Below are 23552 nucleotides of genomic sequence, written 5' to 3' on the forward strand. Positions count from 1 at the left end.
TACCACACCTAGACAAGCTTGAGCTAGTTACCATCAGGACAAAAACAATGCTTCAAGTTATTTTTCAGAATGCTGATGCTATTAATGTATGATCTCCAGTTGGGCTACTTTTTCCAACCATGTAGTTATTACAAAGAATCAAGAAAACACAAAAGCATGCAACTAGAAAAAGATGGCAACACTGAGTGAGATGTGGAGTAATGTATCATCAACATCACAAAATATTTAAATTGAAAGAAAGAATAATGCCTAGAAGTGAGGCCTTCTTCACAGGTGTTGCAGTATTATGATTAAGCAGTTATTCATCCCATTAAGACACACTATCTTTATGTAGTCACAAGATATTATGAATCTATTTGCTTCTTCACTAAAAATCTTACTGTATCTTGAAACTTGCCAGTTATACTCCTAACATATGGCAGTCCTTATTCATTAGTGAGTAGATGAAGACAGCGTACCCCTCCTGGCACTCCTCCTGCACTGGTAAAAGCAACAAGCTTTGCATCACTCCAAGGACAAAAATACAGTGTAGTACAGCAATTAAAAATGAGTACATGCCATAGAAAAGTAAGATCACATTCAGAGTTATTCTGAAGAGACCTTCCTGCATCTGAATACAGATTCCAAGGTTAACCCTCATCACTTCGTTTACATTTAATTCACTTCCTTCTGGCACCAAAGCAAGTTGCAGGACAGTGTCTAAGCACTGAAGAGGAAAAAAAAGTTTCACCTTTGAACAACAACTGGCTACACATTCTAATGATTCCCTTGTGCTTAGCATGAGCTGTACAGTACTCCATGATAGCACATCCTTTCATCACTACGAAAAACACATGCACCTTCTTCCCCCTCAAGGTACTTTGGTGGTGTAATGAGCATCCTTGTAAACTTGTAAAGCAATCCTGTCTACCAGCTCGGTACTATGAGAATAGTTATGTTTTCTTTCTAAAAGAAAATATTATTTTACTGTAATAGAGTTTGACAGCTTTTTGTTAATGTTCAACTGCTGGGACGAGGCAGTTTTAGATATAGGAAGTAACAGCTATGCTGACTTGAGATCACCAAGCCAGAAGCAGCAGGCCATGTGACAGAAACCTCGTGTACCCTGCAAGGGTCAGGCTGCACACAGCTCTGCTTCGGCTAAAAGCTGGGTGAATCACAGAAAACGAGAAAGCCGACCTCCTACAAATGGTATTCACAAATGGATTAATAAGAATAAAGAAATGCAGAAATTTTACATTAGCCTCTTCCTTTATCCCCTAAAAAAACAGCTTTGGGTATTAAGTTTGTATAGGTATGTATATTTATATTTATAAACATATATATGTGTGTATTAAAAATGTCAGTTGAAGAATACATCCAATAAACAAATTTGCTCGTTGTTTGACCTATACGAACAGCCTTTAGCATGAACAGTACTTAAGGGAGCCAGCAACTCTGAACGCAGCTGGCAACGAACAAGATGATTTCCAACTTCAAGGCAAAAAATACAGGCAGTAAAACCCCATCCTATACAGCCCAATTAATCTCGGTAGCGCAAGACAGACAAAAAAACCTGCAACGTGCTCCACGTTTACTATGCTTCTCCAAGGGCCTCAGCTCCCTGGTTATTTTAGAGTGTAGCCGAGTGTTCCTCCTGCCTCAGGAGCACATGTGCCCATCCTCAAGGCTACAGGGTGCCGGTGCTGCAAGCCCGGACTCCAGCGGCACGGACAGCTAGCCGCCTCTGCTCACCTCTTAGGGGGTGCACCAACAAAGAAACTTACTTTAACTTCTCTTTTTCTGTACCGACTTTCTGAACAGAGAACTTAGAAAGAAGAACAAGCATCAGCCACACATTAATCAGTGCCTAAAGAGGGGTTTGGTCCGATTTTAGAATAAACGGCGGAGACACATGATCCAATTAAATTCTAATTATGTAAGTAGTAGGCAAGAGTATTTACACAGGCACTGATTACAGCTATTAGAGTCTAGTCGCCGGCCGGAGAGGCTTCGCTTCCTCCCCGCCGCCGGGCTTGTTTCATTTTTAACCTCCCCGTTCACAGCTCTCCTTACAAACAATAGGAGACACCGGCCGAGAGCCCCGTCTCCAAACCGGGACGCCACCTTGGTATCCGTCCCACCTCGGAGCCGGGGAAAGACCCTGCACACCCCATCCCACCGCCCGCAACCCCGGCCCCGCAGTGCCGGGCCAGGCAGCCAAACCCTCCCGCCCCGGCAGTGCCCCTTACCTCCGAACAGGTGCGGCGAGAGGTGCGCGGGCAGCGAGCCGATCACCAGCCGGGGCCCGCCGGAGGAGCCGCCGCCGCCGCCGCCCCCCGCGGGCCGCTCCCGGCCGCCCTCCTCCGGGGTGCTGCTGACCGAGTCCTGCGAGCCGTAGGGGCCGCTGCTGTGGGGGATGTTGAAGGCGGACTGCGCCGCCCGGGCCCCGGAGGCCGTGGCCCCCCCTAAGGACCTGCTCCGGGGTGCCGACCCCGCGGCACTCCCCGCCGCCGCCGCTCCTCCGGCCGCCGCGGCCGCCGCGCCGCCGGGAGCGGCGTGAGGCGCCGCCGCCAGGTGCGAGTAGCGCCCGCCGCCGCCTGCCGAGCGCCCGCCGGTCCCGTTAGCGCCGCCGCTGCTGCTGCTGCTCGAGGAAGGCAGATCCCCGCCCGAGTACGCCCGGGTGCGGCCATTGGCGGCGGTGGGGCTGCTCTGCTTCGCGCCCATGGTCCCGCCGCCGCCCGGCGCTGCCCGGTGCCCTTCGCCGCCGCCGCCTTCCCCGCGGCGCCCGGGGGTGGTGGCAGTCCGGCCCCGGCGGGGGCGATCCGAGGCGCGGGTCGCGCCGGGGAGGGGGGAGAGGGAGCGTCGGGGGAGGGGGACGGGTCGCTCGGTGGGTCGGTGTGGAGAGGGGAGAGCCGCCCGCCGGGATCCGGCTCAGCTGGCGGCCCCGGCGCGGCCGCTGCTGGCGGGTCTGGGGCGCCACCATGAGCTGCTCGGGACGGTGCTGGCTCCCGCCGCGCGGCCGCTCGGTCCCGCCGCCGCCGCTGCTGCTGCTGTGCCCGCCGCCGCCGCGACCGCCACCGCCATCCTCCTCCTCCTCGTCCGCCGCCGCTGAGCCCTGCGCGGGGCACCGGCGGCAGCAGCGCCGCCGAGGCCGCTCGCTCACCCGCGGCGCGCCGTGCCCGTGCCGAGGAGGCGGGAGGGGGCGGTCGCCCCGGCGCAGCCGCTCCTCTACCGTGTCGCCATGCTGGGGGCGGCACCAGCGGGCGGGATGGGGAGCGGTTACGGCGGGCGGGGGCCGCCGCCTCGGCTCCCCCCCCCGCGCCCAGCGGGAGACCGGCCCCCGGCGGCGGCGGCGCAACGGGCCGGGCCCGGCGGCTCGCCCCGCCTCCCGCGCCGCTCCTCCCGCAAGGTGCGGGACAGCGCCAGGTGAGGCCCGCGTGGCCTCGGGCCGCCCTCGCCTCGGCAGGAGGGACAGTGCCCGCGACGGGGCCGCCGGCGGGACGCAGCACGCACACACACGCGAGGAAAGCTCGCTGTGCGCTCGCCCGCAGCCGCGTCCCGCGGGCCGCCCGGGCAGCAGAGCAGAGCCGGACCGCCGCTGGCGGAAGGCGAGCGGCCCCGAGTCCGCGCTCCGCCCGAGCCCCGGCAGGTGAAGGAGGGGAGCGGCCCGGCGGGCGGGCAGGGCCCGGTGGCGGAGCGGCGGTGCCCTCCTGTGCCCTCCTGTGCCCTCCTGCCGCGCCGCCGCCGCTCGGTTCTCCGGCACTGCGGCTCCAGCAAACGCCCGGATGCCCGACCTCGGCGGCTGGGGCGGCTCCCGGCCGCCTGGCTGGGCCGCGGCTCGGCGGGACAGCGGGGAAAGAAAGGGCCGCGTTCCCCCCTTGGGAGCCCTCCCGGGTCGGCCACTTCCGACCCTGACCGCTGGCTGCGAGTCTGTGTCCTCCGAGAACCTGGATGTACCAGGAGACATATGGACATACCGGGAAGCAGGACTAGAAGGACGAAAATCTCTTACGTCTTTGGTTCACAGGTGATACAGGAAAATGCTGTATACCTCAGTCACTCACTCAAAGTCACGTTTTTTTTTTTTTTACACAGGGATTAACTAAGCTCTAAATTTTATCCCAGTGAATAATACCTGTGTGGATAGCAGGCTCAGTTTGATCATAACAAAACATTCAGAGACATAAAGCTGTTTTGTACCTTGTTTGATACTGTCACATGCATTGAATTTATATAAACATGATTCCTACAGTTGGTCATCTGAGGAAAACTGCTTGTTTCATGGATTTTTGTCTGCTCTAAAATAGACTGTGTCACCATGAAGCAGTGCATCAGGACTCTCCATCGTAATGTCTCAGTAGGGATTCCATCTACATTCCTTCCTATGTCACAATGGCACAGTATCCAAGCTATGTTATAATTAATACTATAAAACTGATCCAAACCTTAATTAAAATACAAAGCATTATGAAGCATTACATTTACACTTGCGGCATCTTTGGTGCTCCTTCTCAGATGTGAAAGGCCTCCTGTTCCACCTCCTTTTGCCATGACTCTTACAACTGCATGTGGCATCACATTCTGGCATCGCTGCAGCTCACAGCTGGGTCTGCGAGAAGAGGTGCCATGGTTGGGGGTGGCACAGGAGGGTACTAGCCCTAACTCATGCTTGCAACACCACTTTTCTGGATGGCTAAGACACTCTGTGAATACTCTGAACACCATTTAGAGAATGCTGGTGTAAACTGTTTGCCCATTTCAGCGAGAGGCAGTGATTCCACAGCTGTCTCATGAAGAGTCTTTTGTGTGCTGGGTGCTGGGCAGACAGCTGGGGTCGATAATCTGCCGTCCCAAGCTATGTCATCCCCACTTGTGAATTATAAGCTGCAGTCTCTGCTGGCAGTGGTAGATACTCCAAAGTAGATCAATCATGAGCACTTTCTAGTTCAATTCCCTGCAGAAGGAAAATCGGTGTGGATATGCTGTCTGCTCTGCCACCACTGGTTACTTTTTAAATCCTTGTCCAGCTTCGGCCAAATCTCTCAGAGACATTAACAGTATAGAAAATAAGTGGTTATGTAGAAGACAGAGATTCTAATGTTCCCACAGAAAGGAAAGCTACTGTAGGAATTCCTATCCTGCTAGATTCCAGGAATCTGCTTGGGCAAAGGATGTTGCAAACATGACTCATAATTTCTGCTGCTCACAGAATGCCTGTGGCATGTTGAGCCCTATTGGAGCAGGGTTACAGGGAGCATGCTCAGAATTTTATGGAGTTTTTAAAATTTCCACTACTGAGTGTTAGTAGAGCTGCTCAGCTGCTAAAATAAACAGCACTTTGAAAATAGCACATTGCTACACAGTATCACAGCACTTCCTGAATTTTTTTTTACAGTGGATTTAAGAATTGAGCAGGTATTAAATACAGATCATATTTGACTGTGAATAATATTTTATTCAATTTAGGATTAAATTATGAGGCCTGTGGTGGAAAAAAAGCCCTACAAAAAAGACATCCAGTTACTCAGTCTTACAGTCAGAAAGTTACATTTAACAGCATAGGATATTTCACGGAAAAGAAATCACAGCAACAGGACAGCCTGTGTTCCCTTCTCAGAGACCATGATTGCTCCCAGTGCAATGTGATTTTCTTTTTTTCTTTTTTCTTTTTTGGTAGGCTTCAGTTTTTGTTTTGCATCTAGGACATATTTGCAGCTCTCTCACTATCAAGTGTGAGACTAAACACAGCATATCTCTCAAATAACACATCTTCAGGAAAAAAAGCATGCCATGCCTTTGAGCCAGTTTTCTCCCCTCAATTCTTCCTGGTCTCTCTGAAAAAATGAATAGAAATTTTTCTAGATATGAAAATTTGCTTTATATAAGCAACAGTACAGTTAGGTTTTCAAGCTAACATTTCTTCTAACAAATGTCTATTAGCTGTCTAGTCTTGTAGAGGCAAGTATCTGGTGCTGTAACCTACTCCCATTTGTTCATTACTACAGAAGTAGCTTGCATAAAAACTTTGTAAATTACAAAAGAAAGTCACTAGTGATGAGAGGAAGCATTGCAGAGAGAAAGTAGAATATCCTGCTGCTGACCATACTTCTATAGATTTCAAGAACTCAGTGGAAAAGCAGATAGTTATACAAAAATTAACTTCTGTAGGTTCATATGGGTGAATGCTGCTTTTGTTCCTGTAGAAACATATCTAGGGAATCATAGTCATACTTAAATAAGCACTATTTGTTCCTTGTCCAGGGTAGTGGGAAAAAACTGGTTTAGACAGGCAAATATCCTCACTGTTCTTTGTTATAAGCTGCATACCTCCTGCTCAGTTCTGGTTGCACCACTTTGTCTATCAGCACGTGAAAATAATGAACGTGATTCTTGACCAGTTTCCTTGAACATACCAGGTGACAGGTGTGCCCTAAGGATACAAAATTAGGTGCAAATTCATAATATTGCACATTTTGGAGAATGTGTACTGATAAATGGAACAGGGGCCTACATTTTGCTTGACAGTGAGCTATGCAGACAGATAATTTCCCCTCTCCCCTCCTGCCCCCTTCTTTGATGGCTTTTAAAGGGACACTGAAACAAGGATTTAAGCAAGGTTTCATTACTGACAGAAGCATCTGACCCTGAACTAATAAAGCCAGACAGAGTTTCATTCTGCTCAGAGCCAATCAGACACTCTATTATAAAGGAGAAAGATTTGAAAAGTAATGGCATACCCTCATAACATACAGCTTAATTTTATAATAACTAGTATGGGCTGCTAAAACCTTCTAAAAAGGTTTAGCCAACTAGATTTTCTGAGCAGGTACCAGGCTAGAACTGCACATTGTGATGGGAAGAGGTCAGTGCAGTTTTTATATTACTGTGTATTTCATCTGTTTGAAAGAAATAGCTCTGCACACCACTTCTGCATAGATATCTGAAAATAGAGACTTCTGATGTGTTCAGTTGCTCATATGGAAAGCAAAATAGAGCTGTTTTGTATTCCTGAAATAAGACCTGTAAAATGTACATGCCTTACATCTGCAGCTAGAGTAGGCCATCCAGCAGATGAGATGTTTTATGTTCACATCTGTCTACTGAGGGAAATAGGTCCCATATAATCCCTCTCAGTGTGACTACACACAATACATAAAGCTGTTGTAGGAATCCCTTTAGGTAGATTTTGGTGTCAGTGATGCTCCAGCTGGTGACTGGTGTTTTAATACATGCAGGAGACCCCATTATCCAGATTTAGACTTTTATTTGCATTAAATAACTCTTTACACATATTGATGTTAATCATAGGAAGATTTGGGCTCATGCTTGCACTGACACATGAAAAACAGTTCTGCAACATGTTGAGATCAATCTTCATGGAATAAAAAGACCAAGCTGCTTGTCAAACTCAAGGTTCGATTTCTAAAATTGTTTCGTTAATGTGTGGTGATGCTCACAAGGGTAAGGAGGTTCACCCTTGCTTTATAAAAATTCTGTTTAAAGCCTTCTATCTTTTGTTTGAAGTTTATGCTTTTCTGAAGTTTCTATCACACTGCAAACAATTTTGTTTGTATTGTGCTGTATTTTGTACTCTAGAGTTGCCCATAGAGAAAATCGATGTGCACAAAGAAGATAACTTAATCTTGAAAATAAACTGACATTTTGGCTGGGCTTATTGATTGACCATTTTGTACAGGAAGAAATACTTGGAAATAACATACTTGACAAAATGGCAATTTGTGCTGTGCACTTCATTACCACATGCTGTAAAGCAATACTTTAGGAAATATACTTCAGTTCAAGATTTCTCATAGGAAAGGGTATTCACCCTAATAATTACTATGCTGTCCTACACTCACAGTTGTATTATCATAGCCACTGAGTACATATGTAGGTAACCAGAGGCAATACCAAATGCTATTCATATGAATTTACCTTTTTGGTACGTGATCAGGCCAGTATTGTTACTGGTTCTGCCATAAACTGTGTTAGTTTTACTTGTTGGTGGGGTTTTTGTTGTTATCAGCTTGGCATTTATCACCTCTCTGTGTAGTTTCCTGATCTTTCATGCAGTTACAGTCCCACCCCCAACCCTCATTTTTTTACATGCTTAAGAAACAACAGAAGACAAATAGCTGCTTAGGCTATGGGCATTTTCACACCGCAGGAATCTGCACCATTTCCTCAATGAAGTGACATGGGTGCATGTTTATGTGGGCAAGGCATGATGCACACATCTGTGGGCATGCCAGTCCGGGGTAGGAAGCTGACATCTAAAGGTGCCATCCAGCTCATTTCTCTGTTTCTGTGACTTCCGAGAGGGGGCGGAGGACAAACTAACCGATGGGAAGCGTGTTTACTCTCTCTTGTTTTCAGATCTCCTGTCAGTACCCAGCAATGCCAGCTGAGTGTGCATTTGGGAGTTGGGGGAGGAGAATTGATCACCTTAAACTCCCTTTACTTGGGCAGGGGAAAATAATGTAGTGTTTCGAGGTATATGCCTGAATTACACTAATTTGTTTTTCTATGCAGGGTGGGACCACAAAATCCTTCTGCACCTAAAGAAAGAGGCAGCTGGCTTAACAGAGAGCTTTATCTAGAGCAGTTCATGATGGTTAATAATAAGGAAAACACTTCAAGTCCTGACACAGCAAGAATTGCACAGGTAAATCAGTCTTCAGAAGCTGATTGCAGGCAAAGCTCCTTTACAGGATACATCTTTCATTATTGATACTAATTCTTTGAATGCCAGACATCTAGAGAAAGAGGTAAGTATATGGAAAACAGTATTACAGAAAAATAACAGCGAAAATGTAGGAATGAGAGCAGGTGGTAAAGCCACGTGATATTAGATTTGCCAAGTACAATCTGTATTCTCTCAGGTTCTCTATTATCTACCAAATATTACCTTAACTCCTCAGAGCCCAGAAGAAAAAATGCCTTTGTCCTTATTTTTTGCACAGTATTTGCTAATATTTTATATGAATTATTAATTGATATTCTACTTGCAGTCTACTACTGATAAGCCTAATAATGAGAAACAAAAACACATAGGAATGTTAAGCACAGCTGTCACATGTGGGCAGTCACATGTGTCACAGTGACTTTGTGCAGCAGGAGTCACAGGGACAGCAACAACCATCAAGTCCAATAAAAGCTAGGCACACCAATGCATGTATCAGGATAATGCTTCATTAGCTGATGCTCAGTGAAGAACACAAAGGCATGTGAGTGGATTTTTCTGAAGGCTGGATCACAGCTACAGCAGTACTGGGTCAGGAGGATGTCAGAGAGCTCGGTGCTCTCTGCCAGAAACGTTTTCTGCCCCGGCTCCTGTGCATCACGCCTGCTGGAAACCAAGCAGGAGGGTGGTGTAAAAGGCTCCATCTGCCGTGTTGGCTCACATCCACTCCACAGAAGCCAAAACCCATGAATGTAAGAGATGAGAAATCAGAATTGTGAACCCACTTCCTCCTCTCTCTGCTTTGCCTTTCCCCAGTTTGTACTTCCCCATGAGCAAGAGGAGCTGTGTCTTGTTCTAGATTGCTGCTTGCAAAATGAGGAGTCAGGGTTCATCCACCTTCCTCAGCCTTGCCATAACAACATAGGGAATGAGGGACTTAAATTTCTTAAAGAAGCAAAATGTTTTCCAAAGTGTGGTAGAAACCAGTAATTTCATCACTTCAGAAAGCCAACATACACTTCCTGGCTGCTTGTTCTGCCCCAAGCTGGTTTCAGTTCAATATTCAGAAAATGCCAGGCAAATAGTAAATCAAGTGCAAGTTAGAACAGTCTTTGTAACTGCCTAGTGTAGCAAAACATTTCCAGATGATGCAGTATCTTTCTAGGCAGTAGGAAAGCAAAGACTCAGTAGGCTCTTGCTTGAGATGAGTACTCTTAGTTGCAGGATTAACCATCCCCATGGACCACCTGTGCAATGCTTTCTTAGCAGGGTCAAAATTATCAAGATAATTCAGAACAATTTCTTTTTCTTTATTATTTTCCAAACAAAGCTTTTCCTCTGGACTCATGGTAATGCCTCTTTAACTCAGTCATGGTATGATCACAATTTAGATAGGATCTTTTTACAGCTATATTAATCCCAGTCAAGGACAGAAAGCAGTTCTACACTTTCCACATGGAGTTTAAACAGCAAAAAAAGACCTGTTTTGTAGAAAGCATATAATGAGGCTGGAGAGGCTTGGATTCATTCTGGATAGCAATTATTCCTCTGTTGTTAAAGAAAACTTACAGAGCAGTCTGGTATTGCAAGTCCACACTGACATCTAGTGCTGAAAAAATTGCACTAGCCAGTGAGGAAACAAAGAAGGAAAAAGGTGTTGGGTTAGGAATGAAAAATCTAAAAATACAGCAAAGCATCTCTTTTATGAAAATGCCTGGCTGTTGGTGGGTCTGTTCTGTGGGCAGGAGCTGCTCTGTCTCCATGAACTTGGGTGCTGAGGGGGAATCCCTTGGGGAAATGCTTGGGATACTGGGTCTGACAGACAACATAGCAAGCCCTGGCTGTTCTGGAAAACTGTTCTTGTGGACAGGAGCAATCTTGAGTTGTGACATACTTTAAGTTTGTTTTGTAGCCACTGCTACTGTAGGACTTGGTGCAGATCAGCATAACTGATAGAGAACTGCTGCCAGTGGCCCAGTAATCTTGATGTTATAAACAAAGACTTCACAAGATTGAAATGTTCTCACCTTCCAACCTGAGAAGAGAATTTCCTGGTACTTTGGAAAGATTCCCTCTCTAAGCTGTTTCTAGGGAAGAGGGGCTTTTTTTTTATTTTTCAGTGGCTTTTAGTTCTTGATGTTCTCTTACCTCCCACTTCAATACAAAACGTTCTCATCATTTTTATGCACACACAAAAGTTTGCACTTTACAATATTTGACTGTGCCTTTAAGGGCAAATAAAGATTGTAAAACAAAATATTTGTGATTTTTAATTGTAATTTCTACCTTCCATGGGGAAGTAAAAAGTAATGATAATATACAGAATAATTAATGTTTTTCAGTGTCTTAGCTGCCAACACAGCTCCTTCCCTGTCACCAGGGAAATGGTGAGATTAAAACCATGTGCTCTGTGTGCTTTAGAAGTGAAATATGCATGTCAGTGTTGTATAAATCATCAAAGGAGACGAGCAAAAGGACAGATCCAAAGCCACCAAGATCAATGGACTTTTTTTCCCCCATTAAATCCCATGAGCTCTGGATCAGGTCCTGGCGGATGTCAGAGCTCTGCCAACCCCACAGAGAAACTGTAGTCCAAATGCTGGTGTGCTGTTTGGCAAGGCACAGCTGTGAGGTTGGCAGATGTATCCTTCATGGAGAGAATCCTGGTGTTGATGAGCAGGATTTCACAGTGGGACCCAGCACAGGGGAGTTCTTGTTTCTCTGCATGGAGGCAAAGCAGGGTCTGCCCTTCCAGCGGTTGCTGTGTGTGAGAGCATCCTGTTCCTTCAGGCACACACTGGGGCACACCAGCACGCTGCATCTCCTGGTACTGCCTGGGGAGCAGCTCTTTCCTCCTCCTCCTCCTCCTGCACAGCACAGCAAGCAACAACTGGCAGGATTTAGCCCTCACTGCCTTGCCGGTGTGAAAGCCTCTGTAGAAAATGTGGCTTTTATCCTGTACATAGCACTCTTCCTCCCATTATAATCAGAATCAGCCCAGGTGCTCAGACATAATTTCTTCTGTCACTTTTTTGCAATTTTTTTTTTTTTTCTGGGAAATAATGATACAGAAGTAACCATGTTGTCACATCTAGGCTGCTTTTTTTTTTTTTTTTTGCCCCTGTATCTTGTAATCAACAACAGTATGCAGATTTTAGAAATGTTTTCAGACTTTTGTGTCTGGGCTGGACAGATTGGGATGTGCATGGAGGATTGGCAGACCCAATTAGACAGTAAATAGTGTAAGTAGCTGTCAGAAAATAAGGCTAAAGCAGGAGAAAGCATGTGGCATCTCTCACTAGATAAGCTAGAATGATTGACATATTCAGTCAGAAACAGTCATTTTCTGATTTAATGGGGGCTTAAGACAAATTGTCTTGCAGCTGAGACCATGCAAATCAATCATTAAAATGTCAGGTTGGAGTCTGATGTCAGTTAAAATTCCCTCAATATCAGTAGAATTGCACCAAATTTATCCATCCAAATTTATAGTGTGTGAAAATTGACCCATAATTATTATTAGGAGCAAAAGCATGCAAAACTGTATCACGTCTGGAATTTTCTTGAAATAAAAAGTAATAGAATAGTAAAGCAAAAAATGTATAATAGCCTAGAGTAGAAAAGAAAAACAAGGAAAAAGAACAGGAACAGGAAGAGGTAAAGGAAAAGGAGAGGAAGGGGACAATGGAAATAGGAAAGAAAAAAGGGAAAGAGAATGAAAGACTGAAAGAAATGCCAAGAAAGGAATGCAGCAAATATCCCTGAGGAAATTGAAGAACATGGGAAAAAATTCCAAATGTATATTAATAACATTGAATTAAATCACTTCAGCATTACTGTCATCATGTCATGTTCATATTCATATTCATTCTTTCCCTTTTTGCTCTTGAGAAAAGCCAAAGGAAACCCATGAAATCTGGTGACAGCAATTCATTAAGAAGGTGCCACTATCATTTTAAAGGTGACTAGTTTGCAGAGCATATTTGGTGCAGTGATTGAGCATCCAGTACAAACACAGTCAGCTGACATGAGTTCCTAAGCCTTTAGGAACATTCAGAGTGTGTGGAAATCAATGTTTTTTCAGTGTGGTACTAGGCAATAACAGATCCATTCCCAGCTGAGAGCGCTGGCTTGCTTTGTGCAGAGCACGATCTGTTTGAATTTCAAATATCTGGGGGGAGACAGCGAGTTAGGTGGAATTGTCATAATTTAGTATTTGGTGCTTAACATTAAATTCCCTACTTGGTCCTTTGCCTTCTGTTTAGGAGTGGGGTTCAGTGAAGGGAACACTCCTGTTCATACAAACAGGGTGACTTGGGTGGGGCTACACCGACAGCCCAGGTCACAGAGCCTCCATGGGGCCTCCAGTGACTCAGGACTTCCACAAGTCCCAGTCTGGGGTGAAATAACAACTTTTGTAAAGTAGTAGGTTGGTTCTACAAGCAGTAGCTGCCCAGCAGACAGGAATGACAGAGTTTTGGCAGTGTGCAGACCATGCAGCAGCAGATCAAGCTGGGGTGGCTGACACGAGTACCAACCTTGCCTCATCATGCTGCCCTTATCTCAGAGGCTGCCATCCTTGCCTGGAGCTGACAGAAGGATACAGACAGCTTGACGTGTTAGAGGAAAGCAAAAAATATGTCAGTCAGGAGCAGAGACAGCTCAGGAGCAGCTGTGTGACCCACCACCACCCTCCCTGCAAGGCTGGGAGAAGGGCTGGGACAGCCCTGCTTTAATCCATTGCCACACACAAGTTAATATCCCAATTCTTTGGAATTTGGCCATGAACAGCTTCTAATTCAAGCTGGCTGCCCTCAGCAACAAAGAAAAATGTAAATGCACAGTGACACTTATGCAGTGTGGTGTATTAGACAGGGACTACAGAGGAAAAGAATGCTTTAGAAAATACAGTAAAACCCCTAGAATTGAGGAAGCTCAGGAGCATTTTTTAGCTCCTTCATTATAATTGGAGTAATTCTCCTTGCCTTTATCTGAAAATGGTTCTTTCCAGAATCCTTTCAGACTTCAGACTTCATTTAAAATCATATTTAATGATCTGATAGTTTGGTCTGTCTGACAGTATTACAGAGCAATAGCTCTGTAACAGCTGTAACCCACCTGAACTGATGTGCCTCTACGAATAGTGCTCAAACCAGGGCTTTGGTTCAGGTCCCGATTTGCAGTGGAGGCTGAAGGAGAAATGTTAATGCAATTCCTTTATTATGAAGAGCATTTTGCAAAGGGAAGAGAAAAAGTCAAACTGAATAAGGATGAGCTTAAGGATAAGGATGCTAAAAATTATTTAAAATACATTGTTAAATCAAAACTTATTTACATGAAGGATATATTCCCAGTGGAAGAAAATTGGAAAGACAGTGTATTTTCCCAGAAGAAAAGGAACAAAGGGAAAGAGGGTACAATGCTTAAAGAGCAGCAGCATAGGTCAGAAGAAAACTTGCCCTTGTTTTTCAGTTATCTGGCTTAATTATTTGGGCAACTTATAAGTCAGTCTAGTCTCTAGCTGATTCTGTTCCTCCCTTTGTACTCCCTACCTCTTTATCATTTTGTCAGGATAAAACACATTACAAATTGCAAGGAGCTCAAACAGTAACTAAAAGCATGTTAATAAGCACACAAGGTCAATATATTTTGTAGTATATCCTTGTGATAAGAAGAGCTTTGGAAATACAGAACTTTTAGGGAACTCATGGGTATCCAGTTTATGCAAATCCCAGTCACAAAAAACCCATGTCAATAATGCTCACCTGCTAAGGAGAGCCATGGAGCACAGAACATGCAATAAATATTTTTGCAAAAATACCTTGTAAGTTCATATACAGCAGGATATCTCTGAAGAAATAAGTCAGAGAAATACATTGTCATGTAGAGATTGTAGCAGCCTAAGAAGCCACTTTTGAATTCACCTGGTGATTTATAGATATGACCTGTACTAGGGGAAAATATATTTTTTTTTTCTGATCAGCAGCTGACATAAACCAAATGTATTTACTGTCAGTGCTGCACAATTAATCAAAAAATCCCAGAAATCAAATGGTACAGAACCTAATGGTTTTTGCTAATATTGCTGTATGGTACATATTAGGGCTTTCTCAGGTAAGAAATTAATTTTTATTCAAAAGTCTTGTGGGCATCAAAACAGAGGTAATGAGACCAGAATTAGCTGGGAGTCCAGAGGCAAATGGGTTGGGGAGGTCTATATAGAACAGTTCCTTAATAAACAGTAGGTGAAAACTCATGAGAAAGGAGGAGGATGCCAAATGGAAACGGCTTTGCCTGTTGCCTGAATAGTCTTTCACCCCATTTTAGAGAGGCAGGGTGAAACATTGTCAAGGCTGATCTGTCCCACAGGCAGGCAGTAAAGAATTTGGTCAGTCTCTTTATTAGTTCACCAACTGAGCTGACTGCCAATTCAGACCACTGGTGGAAGATTAATTATCATCCCTGTTGTTTTCATTAAAAACTGCTGTTCCTTGGTGGTTTATCACTTCAGTTTTTAAGGCCTTTCTGTGTGTGGTTTGGTCACAGAGGCAGCAGAGCTAGATTGATTTAGAAACAGATCTAACCAGACTGGTGCTGAAATTGTGGTTAAACTAGCCTGACATACTTCTTCACCTCTTTCTGTAACACACATGCTAAAAAACCTGTCCTTGTATTTACCAGAATTAAACATAACTGGAATTACATCAATAGTCTTCACAGAAAAATCTCACTCAGATGCCTCTTTGACAGGCATATGATTAATCTGGAATCTCTAATGAGACTACAGCCATGGCTCACATCCAAGCTGCAGGTCAATTGATCAACATTTGCAAGAAATCCTGAATTAGATTCCAAATTTAGTTTTTCACAGAGCTCAGAAGATCTTTTCCCTATCCTCCTCTTCCAGACTGGGGATATGCCAGTCTCCCAGTTCTATTAGTTAATAAAGATCTGAAAGCATAGCTGTTACTGAGAGGCTTATATGTGTTTCACATACCAGCAAATATGCCTGAAAAGTGAGAACCTGAAAGGACATCAAGCAGATTTCTGTAGACAGTATTGCCTTATGCTGGTTTTCAAAGAAACATGGTGGATTTTAAGGGTTTTTTCCCCTCCATAAATCAAAGAGGTTATAGAAAGGGTGATTTGTTCCTCTTCTTCTCCACAGCAGACTGTGCTTTTGAAAGCCTTTCAGAGTACTTGCTAAAAAAAGGGCTTATTACCTACCTGTTCAGGTCTTTAGAGGGCAAGAATATATTATTTTGGCAGGTGTAATTATATGGTTACAAATCCAGCATGCTGTGTGGCTGTTGGTGTAGGTAGGCACTATAAAATGCTTCCAGAAAAATCTTTTGATAGTGGCAAGAAAAGAGCTGGAATTGATGAACCAGTTTTTCCCAAGCCACATTGTGCAGCTCTAGCCCCTCAGGATCTGAATGCACTCTGGTTCTAATTCAAGTGAGCAGCAGACCCAGCCAGAGCCTGTGCAGCCTCACTGCAGGGCTGCATTCTCATGCCATCCCCCATCTCCATCCTAGTGCCTTCAGTGAGACAGGAGGGCAGGAAAACAGAGGTGGAAGAACTGCACAAGCACTTTGGTTATCATTTGTGTTTGGTGTCAGAGCTGCTGTGGGTGTATCCCACAGCTCTCAGCCTTATACTAACCAAGCTTTCTGTCATTTGTTTCCAATGAGTCTCAGGCCATGACTGGAAAACCCTCATTTTAAAGGGTTTTCTTGCAAAATGGTGCTCCCTGTGTTGCCACTGTGACTGTTGACAGCAGAGGGATTTAGGGTTCTAACCCAGCCTAGTGTAGTGCAAAGGAAACACTTGGATGAGCTGGTGTGTATTTGTTGTCACATTTGGGCATGGCATCCAGCTAGGGCCCTGCGTGAATGCCCAGGGATCACAGAATCACAGAATATGCAGAGTTGGAAGGAACCCACAAGGATCATCAAATCCAACTCCTGTCCCCACACATGACACCCTAGCAGTCCCACCATGTCCCTGACAGAGTTGTCCAAGCACTCTTTGATCTCTGGCAGGCCTGGGGACATGACCACTGCCCTGGGGAGTCTGTCCCAGTGTCCAAGCACCCTCTGGAGTGGTTGTGCCCTCAGTACTGACAAGTTGTCCACAGAGAGACTGACACCATTTCTCCTGGCAGTACAAAGTTATCAACATCTGGTTGTGATGGTCCTTTAGCTGTATAAGGGGTTTGATCCCAAAGGCACACATGGCTCTTCCCACTCTGATCTGTTTTCTGCAAACCTGTAAGGGCAGTTGGAGGGTTACAGGCTTTGCCTCAATATCTTCTTCCTCCTGAAAGCCCTTGTCCAGAAATGCTGGATTTAAACAGCCCAGGCAAGGAGCTCCCCAGTTTCTGGACTATGGACAGCTCTTTAATTAACCCCATTTATGACCTGACCTCTCTTTGCTGTCAGATCTGTTTTCACTTTTTATTTCCTCCCAAACATGACTCTGATAATTACAATTTCAGAAGTGTAAGTTTAAGTAACTTCAGGAAATTTAGAGATTAGCAGTCTTGATGGAGAAGTATGTAACTTCCAGCAGAGAGGGAACATATCCCAAATGGCCTGAGGAAATCAATCTCTTTCTTCCTTACAATTCCTTGTCTTGACCGTATGACATCCCATCTCATGTTCATCCAGGAGTGTGTTCTCACCAGGCAATACTTTTTTTCTATATGGTGTTACCATTCACACATCAATAAAGCTACAGAATTAATATATTCATATAAAAGATACTTTTCACAGTGTTCCTTATATACTATTTTCACTAAGCACAAGGTCAGATTATATTTCACCAACAGCAATTTAAAGCCAGGCTTGGTTTTTGGTTCTTGAACACACGAGTTACCCAGCATTTCCCTCTCCTACCTAAAGCAAATTTTGATAATTGAGACTCTTCTTGCTTGACACAAACCTCCAAACACCATTTATGTGGGACGAGTGGCCTCTGAGCCAGATGCACACAGATGTCTCATACACAGAAGTCTCATCTTTCAACATTTAGCCTGGACCAGGGCAGCAGACACACCGGGAATCATCTCCTCTCCTCATCTGTCTTCTTGTCACGGCTTGCTGAGAGGTTCCTACCCAGACAGGTCCCCCATGCCCCAGGCAGTGCCCCTATCTCAAGAGATATCTATGAACCATTTGCAGATCCAGAGCGAATCCGTGTTATCCTATATGGATATGCCTTATCCAGCCTACCCAGGATGAATTTTAACCGGAGCATAAGCGCAGTGTAATCATTGTTTTGTGTGCTATTTACGCATGTTTTAGACAGATACCGCCCTCTGCATAGCTGGGGTGTTGCTTCATTTGTATGGTAATGAATCAGTGTGAAGGGAGCCTTTTCTGCCTGTGATAGCTGAAGAGGCCCCCCAGGAGCAGCAGGGCCGCTAATGAAGGTGGGGACATGAGGACAAAGAGCCCCGCCACACCTACTAAGGGAAAATCTGCATCTCAAAGTGCCTGCTGCAGATGGGCGCGCTGCCAAACACCACGGAGAAGGGGGACGCTCCGGAATATAAAGGAGGGCATACTATTATCTTTCTTTAAGTCGCTGGTTATTCGTTAAATAAAAATTAAAAAAAAAAAAAAAAAAAGAAAGAAAAGAAAAAAGGAAACAAACAGGGGGAACGGTTTGATTTGGCAGCTGTGCGTTTTATATCCATATCCCAGCAAATGCAACACCTTCTCTCCCACCAACCCGCCTGCTGCTGCTACTCCACTGTTAGTGCAGGCATTCTCCTCTTCCACGTCTCCACAACCATTCTCCTCTGCCATCTCTCCGTAAGAGTCTCTACCAACAGCTGATGAATGTGCTGGATCTACATTTGCCCCAGGATGCAGCAGTCCCGGCTGTGCCTTCTGAGCACACAGGTGACTTCAGCACTTATTTCCAGGGGTCACTTTGTTCTGGGAGTGCAGCTCATGCAGCTGAGCACGATGCCCACAGCTCAGGTCACAGCAGCCACCGTTGCTCAGCAGCCTTTGCTATTCTAGTCGAATGGGTTTTGTTTTGCAGTTCTGCCTCAAATCATTCCTACTCCCCTCCCTTAGGGAAGATGCCACATCCTTTCCCACTATGGTCCCGCTGCATGCCCTGCTGCCTCCAAGAAAAGAAAACTTCCTCCAAGAGACTTTAGGTCCTGATGTGCAATGGCATCCCCTGCTGAACACAGGTCAAAACACACAGCTCACATCACAAGAGAAAGGGGAAGCAGATCAGCAGCAGCAGCAGAAGGTTCATCAGTACTCACATTCACGGGGGACAAACTGCAGCAGGAGCCTGGATGACAGCTAGGAATGGCATAGCACCGGTGGATAGCACAATGCTGCAGCAAAAGCCTGTGCTGTCCCTCCCCTACTCCTGGATTTTGTGTTGCTGAAATGGCTCCTGAGGAATTAAAAAGTCTTTTTCCCAGCCCCGCGATCGAGGAAGAAGTCGAGATTCCTCAGTTCTGGTTCTCAAGGTGGTTTATTTTCTCTTATCTCATACATTCTTTTTCTTACCCACTGAGGTCTGTCTAGCAGGTCGGGTTGAGGCACAGTGACTGCCTTGGGGTGGTGTTATCTTTTTATACTAAAAACTACATGTACTTTATTTACAATAATTTTCCAATACCTATCACCTATGTTAGACAGTTTGTCTCTAAAACAACCCAAAAGTGTCACCATCACAGCAGAAGATGGAGGGCAAGAAGAAGAAGAAGAAGGACAGGACATGCCCAGATTCCTCCATCTTGCCTCTTGAACCCCCGTTCTAAAACCCCAAAATTCTACATTTTCACCCTGTGATAAATTCACTACCATTCTATTCAAACCCTTGTGGCTTGTAACTCTTCACACAAAGTTGGTAATTGTTTCCATGGGCTAAAATCAAAGGCACAGGTGTCTTTGACTCCGTGCCAAGGTCTCTGAGCCCCCTGCCACAGTCTCAAGTCCTCCAGGGCAGCCAGAGGAATGTCCTGGGTTCTGACACCCTACTCCCCTTTTGGTAGCTAGGCTGGTTAATAGTCAACAGCCTTCCCTCTGGAAAAAAATAAAATAAAAGGGTTATATGTGGGCCTAGAGTGAAAGAGTTCAATTGGGGAGGACCATCTTCCTGCAGCAACCCATACATTTATATCCATAAATTTATGAGCTCTAAACTTGGTGTTCAGCACGGTGGGAGGGGACCTTCAGGCCTCTCAGTGCAAGTTTGACAGCAGTGTGTGAGCCACATGCCAGGGGATCTGGGCTGAGAACCTGCTCTCTGAATCTCAGCTTCCCCAGTGCCCCAGCTGAGGCTCATCCAGGATTCATCTGCAAAGACTGGGAAAGAGAAGGAGTAGTGATTGACATGGTAATACAGCATCTCCCATGCAAAACTGCCCTCAACCCCCTCTAGCATTTTCATAACCAAGTACACACTTGTTTTGCACTGTAAAGAGCATGGGAATGAAATGTGATAATGAGACGTAACGAGATGCATGTGTGAGACAAGCTGTGGACAGGCAGTGAACATAAAAAGAGACATGTACATGTGCACGTACGGGAGAAGTGGCAGATTTCTTATAATCTGGTGACAATAATCATGACAATAACTGAATTCTTTTTTATTTTCCATCCTCCATGCACTTTTGTGTCTCTCGAGAAAAGAAGCAAATGACCACATTGCAAATGGTCATTTACAATGAGCAAATGACCAGGAGCAAATGAGGCTTTCTATTCATATTCTTATAACTAAGGTTCAGTGAGCCCTGTCAAAAATGTCCACTAATATCCACTTATAAGATCAGGCATATTTATTTCATCTGTCCTGCTGCCCCTTGTAGTCTGTATTTTTTTCTTTATTAAGAAGAAGAATGCTGCATGGAAAGAATGCATATTACAGAGAACATTTGAAAATACCAGTTCAGAATTCCCTTTTCATAATATATGGCACACTCAGTGCTAAAATCTGCTTCCACTTTATCAGGAATCAGAATCAATGCTAGATCTGCCTCTGTTTCTTACACTTGCAAAATTAATACCAGTAAGCTTCATCTCAGAAAGGACTTTGAGAGATTGTCTGGCAGATATTTTCAAATGATAAATAATACACGGAAACAATACTGTCTGGACAGCGTACCAGCTGAAAAAGTGGCAATATTGGTTCACAAAACTCTTTTCTAATTATAGACATACTGCAACTACTCAGCATGAGAGGCAAAAAAAGTTACAATCTATCCATGTCCTCCTCTTTTTGGACTGTTCACAGTACTAATACTGGGAGTGGAGCATTCTGGACTGAAATCCTCTGGCTTTTCTACTTAAAGGAACTCAAAGGCCGCACAAAATGTTGCAGGCTTTCTGGTTTTTTTGCAGTAATACTTTTGTCCTTCTGCCTTTTTGTGAGGCCAGGGATGCACAGCAACAGCCCTTTAGCTGAAAGCCTGTTGTAAACTGAACCAACAGTAGCAGATGCAGAAACAGATTTCCCTTGGGAAATAATGTCAAGTCAGTCTGACAGCTGTAGTGGCAAGTACTAGCAATGCTCATTGCCCTTGTAAATCTTGGGGATAAACACCCCTAACGTGCCTGATGGTGGAGGGTAGGTGTTGTAGTACACAGTGCGCAGTCCTGTGCTCTCATAGAGCAAAAATGGCACGGAGTGATCATTTCTGTTGGGCAGGGTGCAGTTGCCTGTGCTGTGCCACAGAGCTCGTGGGCAGGCAGGGCTGGGCTGGGTGCAGAGGTTCTATGTGAGCATGTCGTGATCCTCAACATTCATTGATGCTTTTACTCCCTTGTTTTTGTTGCTGTGCAGGTGAATGGTTCCTCTTATTCAAGCAGAAATTGTTTATGCATAACACGGTGCCAAGAGCCGTGCAAACATTAAAATGTGGATATGATTCATTCCTGCTGATGGAAGAAAACCCATGGCATAAGAGAAGGAAATTATTCCACCATGGCATGGATGTCTTTATAAGAGGCTTGAGGGATTTCTAGTCTGGCTTTGCTCCCTAATGGAAAGAACATTCCCCTGTTGCAGCCTTGCAGGAGAAGTTGGGCTGGCTGCACACCCTCTTCTGGGCTGAGATGTGCCTGTCTCAGGACAATGAAGCCTCCCTCTAGGCAAATTTTTCCTCTCAGCCAATCTTCTGGATACCATCTTTTTGCCCTTTTTGCCTTAGAGGGCAAGGAAATTACTGATGGGACATCAGCAATGAAGAGAAATTCATTGGTGAAACCAGCAACCTGCTTTTCATTGTTACTTTTTACTCATGCCTGGATTGTCTTGCAGTGGTTTCTATGACAACAGAAAAATTATTTCCTAACATAAATCAAGTTTGTCAGACTTTTGCTTGTGCATTGCACTTGCTGAAGGCTAGAAAAGCAATTCTGAGACCGAAAGCAGACAAACTGATCGGCTCTGAAAATGGAGCTACCAAGGTCTAAAATAGAAAAGATTCCTTGTTTTCCTAGGGAAATTTCCTCTTAGTATTGCACTGCTGCTGTTGTTTTAAATTTTGAGAAAGAAAAGCATGGGAATAATGAACATCAAAAGTAATACACTTATATTTTAAATGCAGACACTTTGGGACAAATCACCTGTCTTTCTAAGAGAAGAAGTGTGAATATTCCGTACAGAAACAACAGAGGAAAAAGAAGAGAAAGTTCATAGAGCTCCTTTTTAGAAAATGTGAAGGGGTTTCTGAAAATCACATTCTGTGCCTGCTTGATGCACAGCTAGTGATAATAGTTATTGGTAACTGGTTCCCAGAATGCAAAACCATAAGTTTACCTTTTACTTTCACCTTGTTTCTCATCTTGTCCTCTGGCATCTTTTTGTTAGCCCGTAAAAGTATAGTTAGCATTGGCAGATTGCAATGACTGTTTTGCAGGCAGCTCATCCCTATGCCATGTGTTTCTGCTGCACAGCAATTAGCCTTTTAAAATAGTTTGAATTTTTTTACAGACTGAGTGATGAATGGTAGCACTCCGTATCTGTTTAATCTAGAATGATCATTATTTTTATCCAGAAGCTTAGTGCAGTTTGTAGTATTGGTATAAGCTGTTGGTTCTAGGCAGTGGGTTACTCTTGCTAATCTAAAATTGGTGGTTAACAGGCTGTTTCACTTGAGCTGTCTCTGACCAAGGGGGGTACCATGTTCATCCTGTGGAAGAGAGCAAACTCCACCCTGGATAAGGAGAATGGGCTGTGGTATGAGTATGGACAAGGAGATTGCCTTCTGTCCATTGCACAGCTCCTGTTTGTCTCAAAGAGAGTTTTGCAGAATGAACAAAGGCAAAGGCTCACCTTTTGCTGCAGGAAGTAATGGATTGTTTATTATCCCTTCCCTCTTTTAGTATTTGATTCAGCAAAACTCAGTAGGAGTGATTTCTCTTCCCTTCCTTCCCATCTTTCTTTTTCTCTTTCTGCTCTACTTCCTTCTTGGCATCTCTCCTTTCTTCATCCTTCTCCTTCCAGCAATTCCAAGCCCAGCCTCAACTGCACCTTGGCTTCATTTCTATTCCTCTCCATCTGCTAAAATGTATTCATGTATTATGTATCAAATGTTGACATTTATAATGTTGTCAATAAGGTTTTGAGTCAAAGCCCAAATAGAAACAAGCAAACTGGGCAGTGTTTATATCTCATCAGTACAATTTCAGACTATTTTTAGACTGAACAAAGGAAACACTGCACAGTTTGGACCTACTAGGAACATTTCCTGAACAGCTATGAGAGATAAGAACAATTTTTGTACTTTATTGGAAGTATAAATGCCAAAGAATATGGTGGTTCTCTATGGTTAACTCATGACTCAAGGTGACCCAGTGTTTCAAGAATCCCGTATCAAAGAAAACATATGCCACTGCAGTAAAGT

General features: G+C 44.7%; 1 protein-coding gene across 1 annotated transcript in view; it reads right to left on the reverse strand.

The window, feature by feature from the left end:
• Positions 1-2706, reverse strand: part of ZNRF2 (zinc and ring finger 2) — a 58711-nt gene extending 56005 nt beyond the window's left edge. The window contains exon 1 of the mRNA XM_058799991.1: positions 2232-2706. Within this exon, the coding sequence (XP_058655974.1) occupies positions 2232-2706 (475 nt within the window). The remainder of the gene's footprint in view (positions 1-2231) is intronic.
• Positions 2707-23552: the final 20846 nt, after the last annotated feature.

This window comes from Ammospiza caudacuta, chromosome 1 (genome assembly GCF_027887145.1).
Source record: "Ammospiza caudacuta isolate bAmmCau1 chromosome 1, bAmmCau1.pri, whole genome shotgun sequence".
In the NCBI taxonomy this organism is placed as follows: Eukaryota; Metazoa; Chordata; class Aves; order Passeriformes; family Passerellidae; genus Ammospiza; species Ammospiza caudacuta.